This window comes from Panicum hallii, chromosome 6 (assembly GCF_002211085.1).
Source record: "Panicum hallii strain FIL2 chromosome 6, PHallii_v3.1, whole genome shotgun sequence".
NCBI lineage: Eukaryota > Viridiplantae > Streptophyta > Magnoliopsida > Poales > Poaceae > Panicum > Panicum hallii.
The window spans coordinates 1,536,238-1,554,343 of NC_038047.1; the positions used below are offsets into that span (position 1 = coordinate 1,536,238).

Below are 18,106 nucleotides of genomic sequence, written 5' to 3' on the forward strand. Positions count from 1 at the left end.
AAAGGTCAAAATAAAACGTACGTTTGGTAGGAAACACACAAATGAAGCCACGGGCGGACCCAAGGCCCGGCGAGCCCGGGCTCCTGCTTAGCGTGTCTGTTACCAGCTTCGTAGAGGTCAGCTGGCAAAGTAATGCATGCAGTGGGTCATTGGCAGCTCAGCTTAAACCATCCCTTGTGCTTGCAGCCTGCACAAATCGAGAGATCAGCAAAACGTTGTACGTTTGAGCGTGTGCATAGGCTCAAAAGTCTGCCGGCGTACAGCATCTTGAGCAGCTCCAACAAATTAAGTTGTAGTTATATATTCAAATCACTGGATGGAGCTCCCGTTCTTCAACGGTTTCAGAACATTAAGACTTGGAAAATGCAAATACACCATGTCCCATAAGTTTGCACACTCGCTCTCTTCTTTAGAGATATACTATTGGACTTTTGGTGGCAAGTTTACATACTAAGGCATAATTAATTTTAGTGTCACAGATTTATAATGAGATGATTTAATTATGTGACACAACCATCTTAACATACACACACTCCATTTCTAGTTATTGATATTATAGTTCCAAAACTGTGGAGGTTATTAAGTTTGCTTAGGTTAGTGGATGATATGTTTGTGCTATGTTGGCCCAGGCTCCCTTAAGTTTCTGGGTCCGCCACTGAATGAAGCTATGTTTTATTGCAAGGTACTATTAATTCTATCCGCCGCCGCAGAATCGGTAGGCGATGCAGACGACCACGTGCGATCCGACCATGTCCTTGCCGTAGAGTTTCTCGCTCTCCTCCATGTCGTCCTCGACGCCGCCGCACCCGCGGTACACCAGCGTGTCGTCGCGGCCGGCGTCGAAGTAGCCGAACCACGGGGACGTCAAGAGGGACCCAACGCAGGGGCCATGCCTGTCGCAAGGATGAGCAGCATAGCGAGGAGAGGATCCCCCTGGTTGGCCATTCAGCAAGATTCTGGTTGAAGCTGTTGAAAGAAGTAATGCAATCCAATCCCTCCAACGCTGACCGAAACCCCAGGCTTCTAGAACTTCCAGGACGAAAGGCCAAGCCACTGTGTCAAATGCCTTAGATATATCCAGCTTGAGCAGGAATTTCGGTACTTTTCCTTTTCCTCAACAGTATGGCAAGCCCGTTGCACATACTTGTAACTATCCAGGATTGATCTGCCCTTGACGAAAGCCGTCTGATTGCAGCTGATCAATTCTTGTAGGTGAGGTGTCAACCACTTGGAAAGGAGTTTGGCTACTAACTTTGCAAAACTGTGAATGGGACTGATTAGTCAGTAATCTTTGGGAGTTTTGGGCACAGGGGTCTTCGGGAGCAGAGTGAGAAGGGCACCATTGATGCAACGAAACTGTCTTCTATCCACCGTGTAGAAAGCGTTTAGTGCAACCATGATGTCCCCTTTTATGACTGACCAGGCTGTCTGGTAGAAGGCCGCAGTGAACCCGTCAGGCCCAGGTGCTTTGTCAGGTTTGAGCTCCTTACCGACCAGATCTCATCCTCGGTGAAAGGGAGATCGAGAGCAGACAGGTTCCGCCGTTCAATTCCCAAGGCCTGCAAATCGAGAGTGTGCTGCCGCGAGAACTCAGTGCCGAGGATGTTACTGAAGTAAGAATGCAGCATCTCCGCGCGCCTTGTCATCCTGGGAGAAAGCAGTGTTGTCTCCCAGTTGCAGACTGACGATGTGGTTCTTCCTGCGGCGATAAGTTGCATGCAGGTGGAAGAATTTTGCGCTCGCATCGCCCTCCCTTAGCTGCAGCATTCTGGATCTTTTTTTTTTGGAACTTAATGCATTCTGGATCTTTGACGTGCGATCGTCCTTTCCAACGAAGCCAGGCTGAGACAAAGCAGTTTCAGCTGTTTTCTGAACTCCTATTCCTCGTCCGACAAAAGGTGTCAACAAATGGATTGTCCACAGCCCCCTAATCGAAATAAAATCCAAAATAGCTCAGTACGTTCCCTCAACATACAATAGGTGTGGGTTTTTTTTTTCGAGACGAGGCCATGACCCCATTTCCATTACTTAAAACGGAAATACAAGCTTGTTCCAGAACCACAAACGATAACGGAAAAGGAGTCTTTAGCCTAAACGAACTACTTCACTTGCTTCAGGCAAGGTAGTCGCAGAAGGGGGGTACCCCAGGATTCCCAGACCACAAGCATAACAGAAAAAACAAGAAAGAGATTCAGGGGCCGGCGCATCTTCTTTCTTCACCCGGATCTGTATCACTCCTCTTCTTCTTCATCGTCTCGATCTTCAGAAGGAGCTGGCAGGATCTGCAGAGTTGGGCGCGCCTGTCGAGCAAGCACCCTGTGTGCGCAGGCGAGCATGACCTTGACCCCATCCATCAGTTTCACCTGGAAGTCCGAGTTGTACAAACCTGCCCAATAAGACATGAGAGCACAAGCGTGAATGATAATCTCAGCAGGGTTCTTGATGATTTTCTTGTCAAAACAGGCTTGGTTTCGACATTTCCAGATTGCCCAACAAATAGCAGCAAGACCAAAGATGTGAACCATATCCCCCTCGGGGAGGTTAGATTTGATCCAAATTTTATACTGTTGTAAGTTTTGCGGAGTGGTTCTGGCCCAAAGCATTGGCCAACAATACCCCACACTACCCTCGCAACCGGGCACAAAAAGAAGAGGTGATCAGTAGTTTCCACCTCGGGACAAAAGTAGCAAGAGGGGTCCCCCACCCATTTTCGCTTGACCATATTTTCTTTGGTCAGAACAGCATTCAGTTCCAATAGCCACAGGAAAATTTTGATTTTATAAGGGATTTTGGCTTTCCATATGTATTTATAACTTCTGCCCCATCAGCATTAGTTAGATGTTCATACACCGATTTAGTTGAAAACAACCCAGATTTGTTCCATCTCCACCCAGGAACATGCCCTACTCCTTCTAGGAAGGAAAAAAACAGTGACGTTCTTGTCTGTGCATAGATCAAATAGGACAGGGGAAAGTTCACATATGGCTTTATCACCAAGCCACCTGTCATACCAGAAAGCACAAGTTTTCCCATTTTTCACTTTGAGTTGTCTCCCTGCCAGGTAAATATTCTTGACCTTAAGCAGGTCCGCCCAGACAGGGGAATCATAGTCTCTGGCTCACAGAGCTGATGGTGTGTTTCTTCAGATATTTTACACCACCATGTCCTGCCACAGACCACCCTCAAAGTCTAATTTCCACCACCATTTGCATAGCAGACTAATGTTCATTTTCCTTATGTCCTTTACTCCCAGGCCACCTTTTTGTTTGCTTTTACTCACTACCTCCCACCTGACCAGGTGGTATTTCCTCTTGGTGCCACCCCTTGCCAGAAGAACATTCTCCTTTGTTTGTCCAGCTCGTTAACAACAGTTTGTGGAAATAAGTACATAGACATATGATAGATAAAGGCACTTGAAAGACTGGAATTGATAAGAGTTAGTCTCCCAGCAATGGACATTGACCCCACCCCTCCAGACAGCTAGCTTCTTTCTGTTTTTCTCAATTAAAGGGGCCCAATCTTTGACATGTAGTCTACCTGGACTCACAGGTACTCCCAAATATTTCAGGGGGACATGCCTATCTGACAGTTAAACAATTCAGAATATTGGTCATGCAACTCATCATCCCCTTGCAGCACAATGACCTCACTCTTGTTAAAGTTTATTTTAAGTCCAGACATCATCTCATATAAGTACAGGAGGAGCTTCATGTTCCTAGCTATCTCCATATCTTCTTTGAGGCATACGATAGTATCATCAGCGTATTGTAATGCCACCACTCCATAGGGAATCAGATTGCTAGCTAGACCTATCAGCAGCCCAGATTCTTGAGCTTGCCTAATCATCCTAGCTAAACAGTCTGCCACGAAGTTAAACAGCATGGGGGACAAGGGATCACCTTGCCTAACTCCTTTGTGGCTCACAAAATATGGCCCTACACTGTTATTCACTTTGATGCAGACAGTGCCACCTGACACAACTCTTTTTATCCATTCACACCAAATACTGCTAAACCCCCTGATTTCAAGGTAGGTAAACAAGAAGGCCCGATTGACTTTATCATATGCCTTTTCAAAATCCAGTTTCAACACCACCCCTTTCAACTTTCTTCTTTTTGTTTCATGTAGCACCTCATGAAGTGCCAGAGCTGTCTTGAGATGGGTGTGGGTTTGATGGCAAGAATTGAATCACGCCGTTTCGTATGCAGACCATATTTATATCTCCCCACCAAAATATACTCCTTTTAAATATTTATGAGAGAAACTACCAGCTATATTGTGGGTTAATTTTGAGTGGTATTAATACCAACCTAAATTATGTACGCCTAAACTTGCGTATCAATGAAAAGTTCAGGCTGGCAACTTATCCGCCGTATAATTCTTTAAATACCTCATCATTACACTCGAAAGATCAAACCTTCCCAGTAAGCAGTATTGTCATACTACCAAAGTTACCCCGTGCCGAATTCTATAAACTGTGGGCTTGTGGCCGATGGCACCAGCAAAGCAAGGCACTGCGACGAGCATGGCGAGCGCCGGTGATGTCCCGCGCTGCGGCGTCTGCCTCGGCGACGCCGGCGCGAGCTGCGATGAGGTCACCTTCGTGGCGGAGTGCTCCCACGTGCTGCACTTCCGCTGCATCATCGCCGGCCCCGCCGGCACCTGCCCGGTCTGCGCCGCGCGGTGGCGCCAGCCGCTGTTTTTGACGCTCCGCCCCGCGCCGTCGGTCCGGCTCGCGTCGCCGCCGCCACCGGGCGATGAACCAGCGACGCAGCCGACTCCGCCACCTTCTACCTGAGAAGCCTTCCCCGCCCGGGTCGGATGGTGCCGTCCTCTTCGGCTCTTTCTCCCATCCAGGGTTGCTTGTACTTGCCTACTTGGCAGCTTGGTTGACTACAATCTCGATGCGTTGTACCGTGTCTAGCAAGTCTATCAGCATCGTATGATCTATGCGATGTGGGTGTGGCAACAAATTGTCCTGCAGTAACAATAAATAATGACGCTTTCTTGAATTTTATTCACCTTTTTATTTTAGAGTGAAAAGTTTTGTATTCATCTTATACAAATAAATACAACTTCCAAGACCCTGTTAAGTACGGTCCCAGTGGCTAGGCCCATGCGTCAAGCTAGTTCCTACCCGATCATGGGCCTGCCTGTCCATACTTAGTCTCTCGTACGGGCCCAAAACCTCAAGGAACATGGCAAAGTTACAAATACAACTTATTGGTTTGTTTAGATTTAAAGTCAGTAACCAGAGTTATTTGGATGCATGGTGAAAAATAACTGTTGAGTTTTGGCAGTGGCTTATTTAGGTGGCTCCTTGGTGTAGAAATCAATGCATGGGCCTATAGGAACCATTTTTTACTATGTAAGAAGAAATTCCAGATGATGCGTTTATTGGGCTTTGCTCATGTGTCAAGCCCATGGACAGCAAAATTCAGATGTCCTAAAATAAAACGTAGTATCTTTAAGGGACGCACACCCAAAGAGTCAGTCTAATTTCGTCATAAGGGTAGTAATGGTAGTATTTGCATACGTAATCACCCTGCAAGGCTGCAGCAGACGTCAGGAAACATTATAATTTTTTTAATGAAACAAAAGTCAAATAGCGGCACCTTCTTCCACAGTCCTCGCTCGTGACTTCTGACGCCGGCATGACATCAAGCTTCACTAATAGACTTTCAGGAGCAGGCTTAACGGACAACACTCGCAAGAAAGATTTTTCTTTTCTCTTTTTGAAAAAAGGATTCTGATTTCTGCCGACCGCTCCTGTGATGCACCTAGAACAAGCTGACCGGACCATCTTCTAGTCTCGCGCGAATTTCCAAACGCCCGTGCAGAACCTTGACAAACTGGTAGCAGAAGAAAAAGGGAGAGCGCTGGTGCCGCGCGGGCGCGAAGACGATGGCCGGCCGGCCGGCGGCGGGATTCGGAACCCGCGGCCGCGGCGGTCTGGCCTTTGGAACCTGACGAGCCCTGACGGGATCGTGGCGTCGTGCGCGGTGACCAGGTGGGGGCGGCGGCTGCTGCTCTGGCCGCCGGGACTCGTGACCGAAGCATCTAGAAGCGCCGGGGTGAGGAGGAATGTGTGGAGCATATGCGTCGTGGCATTCTTGGGATTATCTGGAGCCGGGAATGGCATATCCGCCTGTCGCACATGCTGGTGGTGCCCGGCCCGACGGGGACCCCACGCCCGGCGCGGCAGGATCCGCCGTGGCCACCACCTGGCGTCGCTGCTGTCACGTGGACTGTCACCGAGTCCGGAAATGCCCTTGGGCAACCGGCAACGGGTAACGGGGCAAGGGAAGACAGAAGGACACGTGTGCTCTAGCAAATATTGGTCATGGTGAGCCTGCAAAAATGCAAATATTGTTTGTTACTTAAAAAACAATTCTAGAATGGCGCGGCAAAAGGAACAAACCGAAGCGTCGCAACGCCACCAAACAGACGAGCTAAACGTTGGGGTGCCACGCACAAAGCGGGCTCGCCGATTCGACGGCGGCCGGCGCCGGACACCCGCGCCCAAACGTGGTCCTTCGCCGTCGCCGGTCGCCGGTCGCCGTCCGGGCCGGCCGAACACTTCCGCTGGACCACCCTGCTCCGGCCACTTTCCGGCCGCCCCGTCCCGATCTCCAGCCAACCGGCCACGGCCATGGGTTGTAGCAGCTCACGCCGGCTCAAGCAGAGCCACCACTATTCCATTTCCGTTCTTTTCCCCAGAAAATAAAAAGAAACTTCTACTACTATTTCTTTTCTCTCAGTTGGGTTTCCTTTTCTTTTTTGAAAAGATAAGTTGGGTTTCTTTACTGGCATTATTGTTCCCCAAGAAAGGAAGACGAGACATGCATTTTCTTCTTCTCCTTCTTCTTGCGCCACGAACCAGGCCGCGCTGTCCGCGCGCCTACCACGAAGCCCCTGTCCCACCGATGACACGTGGGCCTCTTTGATATCCGGGCCTACACGTCATCGGGACAGCTCACCGGGCCTGCGCCTTCTGGAGAACGGCCGGTCGGACAGGTCACCCCCGCACCTCGTTCCAGAATTATTTGCGCCCATTTGTTTAGAAATTTCCCCAGGGCACTTTCCAAAGTTGCATTTCGCTTTCTCCTTTGATTAAAGAAAAATAAATAAATTTGCCTTTCCTCGCCTCGCTCTTGGCTTTATAAAAAGGGCGGCCGCTTAGACCCCTCCCCACCTCACCCGATCCGCTTCTAGACCCTTCCCCTCACCTCGCGGCACCTCCCACCCCGGTCTCGTCGTCCTCGCAGCACCCCTCCGCCATGGGTAATTGCTCTCTCCTGCCCCGGATCTCCTCCGCCTAACTGCTGCTCCCTTCTGCTTCGTGCTCGGATCTAGCCAAGTTGGTTTTTGCTGACTTTTTATTTGTTTTTGCTGGTCGGATTTGCGTATGCAGGCAAGATTAGGATCGGAATCAACGGTGAGTTGCTACACCTGACGGCTGACTAGAGCTTAGTGCTGGTTTCGTTGAACCTGGAGTGATCTGAGTGAGTTTTTGTGGGTCTCCGTGTGTGGCTTTGGGCTTCAGGTTTCGGAAGGATCGGCAGGCTCGTGGCCCGGGTCGCCCTCCAGAGCGCGGATGTCGAGCTCGTCGCCGTCAACGACCCCTTCATCACCACCGACTACATGGTACGCGCCTCGATCTGTGAGCTTTGCTCGTTGCGGTCATGCGGTGTGTAGATCTGGTGGTTTATGTGGGGTTTTGTGGTGGGTTTAGCGCCGATTCGTGAGCTAGCGTGCTTCAAGTGGTTAATAGTTGCTTCAGGAGTTGTTTTGACTCTTAATTCTTTACTCGGGCTCCACGGATCTGGGGGGGATTTGTCGGTCTTGTCGCTTAATTATAATATTCCATTTATCCTGGCAGTGGGTATGCGCAGCTTGAGATTTAGTGCTTAGTTTTAGTGCTTCGCTCTGTGTTTAGTCTTGATAGGGTACTGAATTGTGAATTTTGTGTGCTGTGCTCATGATTTATATGCTTCCCCTGTCTTGTGTAGACCTACATGTTCAAGTACGACACCGTGCACGGCCACTGGAAGCACAGTGACATCAAGCTCAAGGACTCCAAGACCCTTCTCTTCGGTGAGAAGCCGGTCACCGTCTTCGGCATCAGGTAGCCCCCTGTTACAGCTTCATTCAGAGATGGGTTAAGCTTTCTGTTCAAGCTGTGAGCTGATGTTTGAGCTGCCACAATTTGAAAGGAACCCCGAGGATATCCCGTGGGGTGAGGCTGGTGCCGACTATGTCGTGGAGTCCACCGGTGTCTTCACTGACAAGGATAAGGCTGCGGCTCACTTGAAGGTATAGTTGCTGCTTCGTAGTCCTATGGCTGCTATAGAATGTTTGTAGTTTGTTTGTGTATTATGTTTATGTTCTCCCTATTTTCTGAATGTATGCATTTGGGGGGATTGTATACTTGCAAGGGGGACACATTAACTGATGGTCCACTTAGTTGGGCTTAAAAAATGGTGTCTTAATGTTTAGCAGTAATTTTTCTTATTTATTAACCTGCAATACGTCTGGCCTGTGCTTAATGGTAGCTTCTTGGTACCCAATTGAGTTGATCATTTGCTTCTGACATGCTGTAGTAACCTGAGATTTGAGTTGATCATTTGCTTAATGGTTAGTCATACCAGTTTGTATAATGTCTATTAGTTTTTGCTGTTTAAGCATAGATACTGGGAGACTTTGAATGTTTGTATAATGTCTATTAGTTTTTGCTGTTTAAGCATAGATACTGGGAGACTATGAAATGATGTAGTTTAGTGTTATGATTAGGATCTAACACATGTAGTCTATACTCAATTGCCTTACTTCTCAAGAAATTATTTTGAGCTGTGTGGTTTTCCCTCTTCTAGATAAGTTTTAATGCTTTCTCGAAGTTCCAATTGCCTGTTTCTGATAGCTGCATAATTCCTTTGAATAATAGGGTGGTGCCAAGAAGGTTATTATCTCTGCTCCAAGCAAAGATGCACCTATGTTTGTTGTTGGTGTCAATGAGGACAAGTACACCTCAGATGTTAACATTGTCTCCAATGCTAGCTGCACCACAAATTGCCTTGCTCCCCTCGCTAAGGTGTGTTGTTGCATCTTTGAGCTTTTTTTTAGTTGTTTCTGCTCTTCTGATGTAGATTGGTTATTAATTAATGATGTCTATTTTCATAAACCAGGTCATCAATGACAACTTTGGTATCATTGAGGGTCTGATGACAACTGTTCATGCCATCACTGGTGAGTTCCGTTTGGCTGATGAGCAATCTTTTGCACTTGCATTATTGGGAAGTACTTGTAGTTGGCTGTAAAATGACAGCAGTATACTTCTATGTCAGCCACCCAGAAGACTGTTGATGGCCCATCAGCCAAGGACTGGAGAGGTGGCAGGGCTGCCAGCTTCAACATCATTCCCAGCAGCACCGGTGCTGCCAAGGTATATGATAAACTCGCGATTTTGTATGCTGAGAGCTAATATTTCCTCGTTTTTCCTATAGTGGCTCGTTTGCAAAAACTGATTTGACCAACTGGTTTGGCTGACAATTATTGATAGAAACGTGATAGCTTGCTTTACCGTGTTTTAGGGTTTACTTAGTTTTGTGAGTTAATTTATATACTGTGGTACCATATGTAAGCTGAAATAACATAGCTAAATGAGCATGCGTAAGTGTTAAAATGACTTCTATATCAACGTGTTGCAGGCTGTTGGTAAGGTTCTTCCTGAATTGAACGGCAAGCTTACTGGTATGTCCTTCCGTGTTCCCACTGTGGATGTCTCGGTTGTTGACCTCACCGTTAGAATTGAGAAGGCTGCTTCATATGAGGACATCAAGAAGGCTATCAAGTAAGTAGTTTCTTTTTTTTTAAATTAATCTCCATGAATGTCATAACATTTTCATGTCGGCATGACCCAATGCTATGTTTGATGTGGGAGCGTGGTTTCCTGGTCCATGTTTCTTGCGTGGTTTGGGATCACAAAACACCATCGACTTAATTGGTTTGGTTTTACAGGGCTGCGTCTGAGGGGCCTCTCAAGGGTATCATGGGTTACACAGAGGAGGATTTGGTTTCCACCGACTTCACTGGTGACAGCAGGTATTGAATTTTGTTTTGGATCCTCTTTAAGGATTATTATTACACTTCTAGTGCACACTGCTATGATGAAGTATAATGATTCTCTGCTGTATTTCATCGTCATTTCATTGCTTCTACTCAGGTCGAGCATCTTCGATGCCAAGGCTGGAATCGCTCTGAACGAGCACTTCGTCAAGCTTGTCTCCTGGTATGACAACGAGTGGGGCTACAGCAACCGTGTCGTCGACCTGGTCCGCCACATGGCCAAGACCCAGTAGAGCGTTTCGGCTTGATGGTTCCCATGGTCTTCCTGGTCGTGGACCGGCTAGCTGCTTGTCTATGCAGAGAATAAATGTGCATGGTGCCCTCCGGACAGGATTCATGCTAAGTTGGGACATGAGTTGCCTTTTGTTTTTCCTATCTGCCACCTTCCTGTAACGAAGTTGCTATTATGGACCTGAGTTTAGTTTTTGCTTGTGAAGAATACAAACACAGGGGGGTTGTAATTTTGCTCTATTGGTCGGTCTGTTGCATAGATGAGCTTTTGTGTTTGGTAACGACAGTCTCATGGTTCGTCCTGCTTCCTGTGTTCTCTGCTGTCTTCTGCATTCATCTTGATCCCTACCCGTTTCTATCGTGCGTTGCGCCCTCGTCGCATGCCTGGTGGCATCTGTACTTGAGGGATTGCTGGTTGGAAAAGCACCGTGGGATGTGCTCTTCATTCCTTTTGGGTTTCTGCTGGTTGTTTTAGGTGGAAGAATGAGATGCCTCTTTTATTTGGTTTCATTTCATTTTTGAGTTGCATTTGGCTGTGTGGTTCTGATTCCGACAGGCTGAAGTTTTTGATAGGCAGCGCTGCTGGAAGCACCGTCGCTTCTAGCTTTGGAGATGTTCCGTGCCTCGTTCCTTCTCACTGGTTCTGTTTTGTTGGGTAAGCCACGTGCCTGTGTGATTCTGATTCCAACCCTTGCTGATGTTGATCCGTCGCAGAGCGTTGCTTTTAGCTTCGTGCGGTGCAAAAAACTGTTGCCTCGAGATGTTGAATCCCTCGTTCGTGTTGCGGTCATGTATGTGACAAAGGGTTATGGATACCTCCACGGCGACGAAAAAAAGAGAGAGAGAAGCTACCGCGGCGATGAAATACATATCCAGACACAGCCCACACAGCGATCGAGGTGAGGTAGGATCCATCATCCATGGTGCAGAGGCGGCGACGCGATCGTGGCAATCAAGATGCAGTTGCTGCGCTACAGCGACCAGCGACGCCGCCAGTTCGACCGGGGCGACGCTGCGGAATGCGTTTGGATGCCCGCCACATACTGCCACGCGCACGCGTGCAAGAGGTGTTTGGTTTCGAAGGTCTTATGATAAGCTCCACCGATAAATCTAATAATTTTTTATTCAAACATGAAAATTTATAGATGAGATTTATATCTATAAGTGTTGTAAGTCCATAAGCTCCTCTAAGAGATATTTATAGGTCGCTCTTTCCTCCCACCACCAAAATATTCGGATTAAGGTTAAAATCCAAGTTAGATGTTATATTAATCCTAAATTTAGATTTTATATTTGAATTGCAACATTCTAATATAAAAGCACACACAAGATTCGATTCAAAATCAAATAAAATCCAAATCACACTAATATTTAAATAATTCTAACAAATTAAATTTAAATTTTGGATTTAATTTAATTAATTTGGAAAATTCATAAAAGGATAATCTTATAGTGATCTGGATGGAGTAATTACAAACGCGGCACGGAAAATTTTTGAAACCCATATTTTTACATAAAATAATATTATAGAAAAATCTAAGATATTACACAGCAGATCTGAATCATATCTTCTTCATCCTCCTCTTAAGTCTTCGACTTCAATCTTGAAAGAATCGACGTTTTAAGAAATATACATCACCGAATGCTGCCTCGGAATAACCACGAAGGATGCTCCTGACGTGGGGATTTGGTTCGAAGAAAGCGCACTGCATGTAGGCATGGCCAAAGCGTCCCTCGCCATCCAAGCCACTGTCCACGAATGATCCAGGTGCCATCACTAGAGCACTTGTCGAACAGATTCCGGAGAGGCTCGGCCATGAGGGCGCGGGGGAACGTCCCCTCGCCGTGGACCTTCTTGTGTTCAAGCCGGTGGACCGCCTCCAGGCAGACGATGCAGGCGACGAGAGCAAAGATTCCTACACGCCAGACACCAACACAACTCCGTATGAGAGTCAATCCGATCGTCAGTCGTATCCTAGTAAATCCATACGCGTATACTAGAAAATATGCTCGCCGTTGCTACGTGAAATCATATAAAAATATAATATTATATACCATGTGTATTCTATATAATAATACGGTACGTGTCAGTTGAGAACTTTAATCTTATTCTATTTTATAAAAACATAAGTCAAAAGGCAGCACCTTCTCTTTCATTAAGAGGAAGAAGAAACAGTAACTACTGCAACACAGAGTCGTGGATCAGAGGTCCAAAAGCTCTAAAATGAAGCCCAAGCACAGAGAACAATTGACGACTGAGAAATCTACCCGGGGTGGCAGGAAAGGGAGCGATCGAACTGACGCCGGCATGACATCAAGCTTCACTAATAGGCTTTCAGGAGCAGGCTTAACGGAAAACACTCGCAAGAAATGCACCCGAGACACCCATTGACAGCGAGATCTACCCTGTGATGCACCTAGAGCAACAAGCTGACCGCACCATCTTTTTCTTCACCCTTTCGTTCTTGACACGCCTTCTAAACGCCCGTGCAGAACCTCGACAAACCGGTAGCAGAAGAAAAAGGAGAGCAAGCATCGTGGTGGTGCCGGGCGGGCGCGAAGGCGACGGCCGGCGGCGCCGGCAGGATTCGGAACCCGCGGCCGTGGCGGCCTGGCCTTTGGAACCTGACGAGCCCCGACGCCGACGTGTTGCAAACTCGGGGTCGTGGCGTGGCGTCGTGCGCGGTGACCAGGTCTGGACCCATGGGCCGCACCCATCGGATGTGGAACCCGTGGGCGCCCGCACCCGTAGCCCATGGGTCCGGCTGCCATCCCTAGTCGCTCTCGGCTTTATAAGGGCGGCCGCTCCTCAGGCCCCCCATCTAACCATATCCGCCGTCTCCTCGTCATCGCGGCATCAGATCCCATCCTCGTCTTCGCGGCACCCTTCGCCATGGGTAGTTGCTCTCTCCTGCCCCGGATCTCCCTGCTGCTCCATTTACGATCTAGCCAGGAGGGTTTTGCTGACTTGTTTCCTTCTGCTTTTCGTTTTGCTGGCTGGATTTGGGGATGCAGGCAAGATTAAGATCGGAATCAACGGTGAGTTTTTGCGCCGTACTAGTAGTTCGTGCTCGTTTGGTCTGTGTGCGGTTGAATCTGGACTGATCTGAGTGGGTTTTTGCTCGTCCACGTCTGTGATTCGGCTCAGGTTTCGGAAGGATCGGCAGGCTCGTGGCCCGTGTCGCCCTCCAGAGCGAGGATGTCGAGCTCGTCGCCGTCAACGACCCCTTCATCACCACCGACTACATGGTACGCGCTTTGCTCGTTGCGGTCAGGCCGTGTGTAGATCTGGTGGTTTATTTGGGGGGTTTTGTGGTGGGTTCAGCGTCGATTCGTGGTTAATCGTTGCTTCCAGAGTTGTTCTGACTCTGATGCTTTACTTGAGTTCCACGGATCTGGGGGGATTTGTTGGGGGTATGGGTATGGGCAGCTTGAGATTTAGTGCTTCGCTCTGAGCTTAGTTTTGTCATTTGTGGGTATGCACAGCTTTAGATTTAGCGGTTCGCTATGTGTTTAGTCTTGATAGGGTACTGCGCTGTGAATTTTGTGTGCTGTGCTCATGATTTATGTGCTTCCCCTGTCCTGTGTAGACCTACATGTTCAAGTACGACACCGTGCACGGCCACTGGAAGCACAGTGACATCAAGCTCAAGGACTCCAAGACCCTTCTATTCGGTGAGAAGCCGGTCACCGTCTTCGGCATGAGGTAGCCCCCTGTTACTGCTTCATTCAGAGATGGGTTAAGCTTTCTGTTCAAGCTGTGAGCTGATGTTTGAGCTGCCACAATTTGAAAGGAACCCCGAAGAGATCCCGTGGGGTGAGGCTGGGGCTGACTATGTTGTGGAGTCCACCGGTGTCTTCACTGACAAGGAGAAGGCTGCGGCTCACTTGAAGGTATAATTGCTGCTTGATAGTCCTATGGCTGTTTTAGAATGTTTGTAGTTCATTTGTGTATCATGTTTATGTTCTCCCTATTTTCTGAATGTATGCATTTGTGGCGGATTGTATACTTGCAGGGAGGGGGGACAAATTAACTGATGGTCCACTTAGTTGGGCTTAACAATTGGTGTCTTAAATTTTAGCAGTAATTTTTCTTATTTATTAACTTGGAATATGCATGGCCTGTGCTTAATGGTAGCTTCTTGGTTCCCAATGGAGTTGATCATTTGCTTCTGACATGCTTCGTACCAGTTTGTATAATGTCTATTAGTTTTTGTTGTTTTAAGTATAGATACTGGGAGACTATGAAACAATGTAGTTTAGTGTCATGATTACGATCTAATACATGTAGTCTATACTCGATCGCTTTACTTCTCAAGAAATTGCCTGTTTCTGATAGCTGCATTTTCCTTTGAATAATAGGGTGGTGCCAAGAAGGTTATTATCTCTGCTCCAAGCAAAGATGCACCTATGTTTGTTGTTGGTGTCAATGAGGACAAGTACACCTCAGATATTAACATTGTCTCCAATGCTAGCTGCACCACAAATTGCCTTGCTCCCCTCGCGAAGGTGTGTTGTTGCATCTTTTAGCTTCTTTTAGTTGCTTGTGCTCTTCTGGTGTAGATTGGTTATTAATGATGTCTATTTCCATAAACCAGGTCATCAATGACAACTTTGGTATCATCGAGGGTCTGATGACAACTGTTCATGCCATCACTGGTGAGTTTTGTTTTGCTGTTGAGCAATATTTTGTACTAGCATTATTGGGAAGGTACTTGTAGTTGGCTGTAAAATGATAGCATGATACTTCTATGTCAGCCACCCAGAAGACCGTTGATGGGCCATCAGCCAAGGACTGGAGAGGTGGCAGGGCTGCTAGCTTCAACATCATTCCCAGCAGCACCGGTGCTGCCAAGGTATATGATAAACTCACAATGTTGTACTCCCCCTGTCCTGAAATATAAGGCATTTTGGTTTGTCCTAAGTCAAACTGCTCTAAGTTTGACCAAGTTCATAAAGAGTAATAAAATTTTAAATGTCAAATGAGAATAATTAGATCCATTATGAACTATATTTTTATAATTTACTCATTTGCTGTGTTAGATGTTAAATATTTTTCTCTATAAACTTGGTCAAACTTAGACTACTTACTTTGACTTAGGACAAACCAAAATGCTTTATATTTCAGGACGGAGGGAGTATGCTGTGAGCTAATATTTCCTTGCTTTTTTCTTTAGTGATTTGTTTGCAAAAAAGCTGATTTGACCTACTGGTTTGGCTGACAATTAGTGGTAGAAATGTGATAACTTGCTTTACTTTGTTTGGGGGTTTACTTGGTTTTGTAAATTAATTTATATACTGTGGTCCAATCTGAGCTGAAATAACATAGCTAAATGAGCATGCACATACATTGGTATCCGGGCGTTAAAATGACTGCTGTACAAGTGCTAACTGATGCCATGATACGCAACTTATGCTCTTTTTAGTTAAATGGTTTGTTATTCCACCTCATTATTCTGCTTAGTGTGATAGTATCCATTCCATATTCTAGTAAATTTGATTGAAATTCTGCATGCTGACTTTTGTATTAATGTGTTGCAGGCTGTCGGTAAGGTTCTTCCTGAATTGAACGGCAAGCTCACTGGTATGTCCTTCCGAGTTCCGACAGTGGATGTCTCTGTTGTTGACCTCACCGTTAGACTTGAGAAGGCTGCCTCGTATGAGGACATCAAGAAGGCTATCAAGTAAGTAGTTTTTCGTTTATTTTTAAAATTAATCTCCATGAATATCATAATGTTTTTTGTTGGCATTATCCAATGCTATGTTTGACATGGAGTGAGGTTTCTTGGTCCATGTTCCTTGCGTGGTTCGAGATCACAAAACATCATTGATTTACTTGCTTTGGTTTTACAGGGCTGCCTCTGAGGGGCCTCTCAAGGGTATTATGGGATACACAGAGGAGGATTTGGTTTCCACCGACTTCACTGGTGACAGCAGGTATTGAATTTTGTTTTGGGTCCTCTTAGGAATCAGTGGACTATTATTACACTTCTAGTGCACACTGCTACGAGGAAGTATGGTGATTCTCTGCTGTATTTCATCGTCATTTCATTCCTTCCACTCAGGTCGAGCATCTTTGACGCCAAGGCTGGAATCGCTCTGAACGAGCACTTCGTCAAGCTCGTCTCCTGGTACGACAACGAGTGGGGCTACAGCAACCGCGTCGTCGACCTGATCCGCCACATATTCAAGACCCAGTAGAGCGTTTCGTAGTGATGGTTCCCATGGGCTTTCTGGTCGTGGACCAGCCTGCTGCTTGTCTATGCAGAGAATAAATGTGAAAGGCGCCCTCCTTACGCCAGGATTCATGCTAAGTTGGGACATGAGTTGCCTTTTGTTTTTCCTATCTGCCACCTTCCTGTAACGAAGTTGCTATTATGGACCTGAGTTTAGTTTTTGCTTGTGAAGAATATAAACAGGGGGGTTGTAATTTTGCTGTGTTGGTCGGTTTGTTGAATAGATGAGTTTTTGTGTTTGGTGATTACAGTCTCGTGCTTGGTCCTGCTTCCTGAGTTTTCTGCAGCCATATGCATTCATCATGAATTCATGATCCCATTCCTTTTAGATTGGGCGTTGCATATTCTTTGCATGCCTGGTGGGCTTTGGGAGATTGCTTGCTGGAAAAGCATTGAAGCAACCTGGGATGGCTCTCTATTCCTGTGGGTTCGCTGGTTGTTTTAGTTGGAAGAAAGAGATGCCTCCTTTATTTGGTTTCGCTTTGTAATTGGAGCTGTGGTTCGATTCCTACAGGCTCAAGTTGATGTTGCTGGAAGCACCGGTACTTTTGGCTTGGTGGTGTGTCCAGAGCTATGTTGTTAGTCCAGGACGTTCGAGTGATCCATTTGGCTGTGTGATTCTGATTCCAACCCAGGCTGATGTTTGATCATGAGCAGCGCGTTGCTTCTTTCGGATACCTCGAAGCAGAGTAGATGGATGCTACACCACTTGAAGCAGAAAAAAGGGAGAAAAGCCACTGGAACTGTTACATCCAGGCTGATCATGATGGATAGATTCGTATGGCCGAGATGATGGCTAGCTGATCAGGCTTGTGAGTTGTGACCACTCCCACCCAGCGTCGGCCAGAGCTGGCGAGGATAGGAGAGCGACGTGGAGGAGCTGCGGGGCCCGTCACTGCCGGCCGGCCGGCTGGCCGATGGCGCAACGCGACGGGGATAGCACGTCTGCGTTGCTCGTGCTCGTCAGCCCTTTGACACGGCGGGAAGCCAGGGGCGGCCGGCGCTGGACGACGTCAGCTCTTCGTGCAGCGGGAGGTCGCTTTGGTCCGTGATCGGATCAACCGACAGATCTGCCATCACATCTGCGGCTGCGTGGCAGCTTCTGGCAAAGAGGAAGAGCGTGTCGCCCTGTCAGCTTCAGCCTCGGCGGATTCGCAGGAAATAAATCCCTCCATTGCATCCTCGTGACAACATTGCGATCAGCCAATTTTTTTAAATAAAACGACCAGCCAATTTACCGTTAAAGAAAGAGATCAGTCGATTTACCATTAAAAAACTGGTGTCTCTTTGTATTATTGTACAGCAGGTAGAGTGGGTCTTGGCCGGCCACGCGGAGGTCACAGCGACTCCACGGAGGGAAGATTTCCCATCGGACGTCCGGACGCTGGCAGCTCCGATTTTCTTTTTGCTAAAGAACATCGTATGTTTGCGTGTTTGGTATCACTTTTAGGATGAAAGAGGCCTAATATATTCTTGAATAACACTCCCAATCCATCTAACAATGTCACACAAAA

General features: G+C 47.2%; 2 protein-coding genes across 2 annotated transcripts; both read left to right on the forward strand.

Moving 5' to 3' along the window:
- The first annotated feature begins 7,147 nt into the window (after positions 1–7,147).
- On the forward strand, positions 7,148–10,659 carry LOC112896623 (glyceraldehyde-3-phosphate dehydrogenase 1, cytosolic). Its single transcript, XM_025964655.1, has 11 exons — positions 7,148–7,284; positions 7,415–7,438; positions 7,547–7,647; positions 8,013–8,128; positions 8,217–8,316; positions 8,945–9,091; positions 9,186–9,246; positions 9,345–9,442; positions 9,708–9,850; positions 10,018–10,101; positions 10,223–10,659. Exons 1-11 carry the CDS (start codon positions 7,281–7,283, stop codon positions 10,356–10,358), a joined length of 1,014 nt encoding a protein of 337 aa, XP_025820440.1. The 5' UTR covers positions 7,148–7,280; the 3' UTR covers positions 10,359–10,659.
- Positions 10,660–13,096: 2,437 nt separating this feature from the next.
- On the forward strand, positions 13,097–16,842 carry LOC112896606 (glyceraldehyde-3-phosphate dehydrogenase 2, cytosolic-like). Its single transcript, XM_025964629.1, has 11 exons — positions 13,097–13,253; positions 13,372–13,395; positions 13,505–13,605; positions 13,947–14,062; positions 14,151–14,250; positions 14,719–14,865; positions 14,955–15,015; positions 15,115–15,212; positions 15,898–16,040; positions 16,210–16,293; positions 16,422–16,842. The coding sequence occupies exons 1-11, from the start codon at positions 13,112–13,114 to the stop codon at positions 16,555–16,557; spliced, it is 1,152 nt and encodes a 383-aa protein (XP_025820414.1). The 5' UTR covers positions 13,097–13,111; the 3' UTR covers positions 16,558–16,842.
- Positions 16,843–18,106: the final 1,264 nt, after the last annotated feature.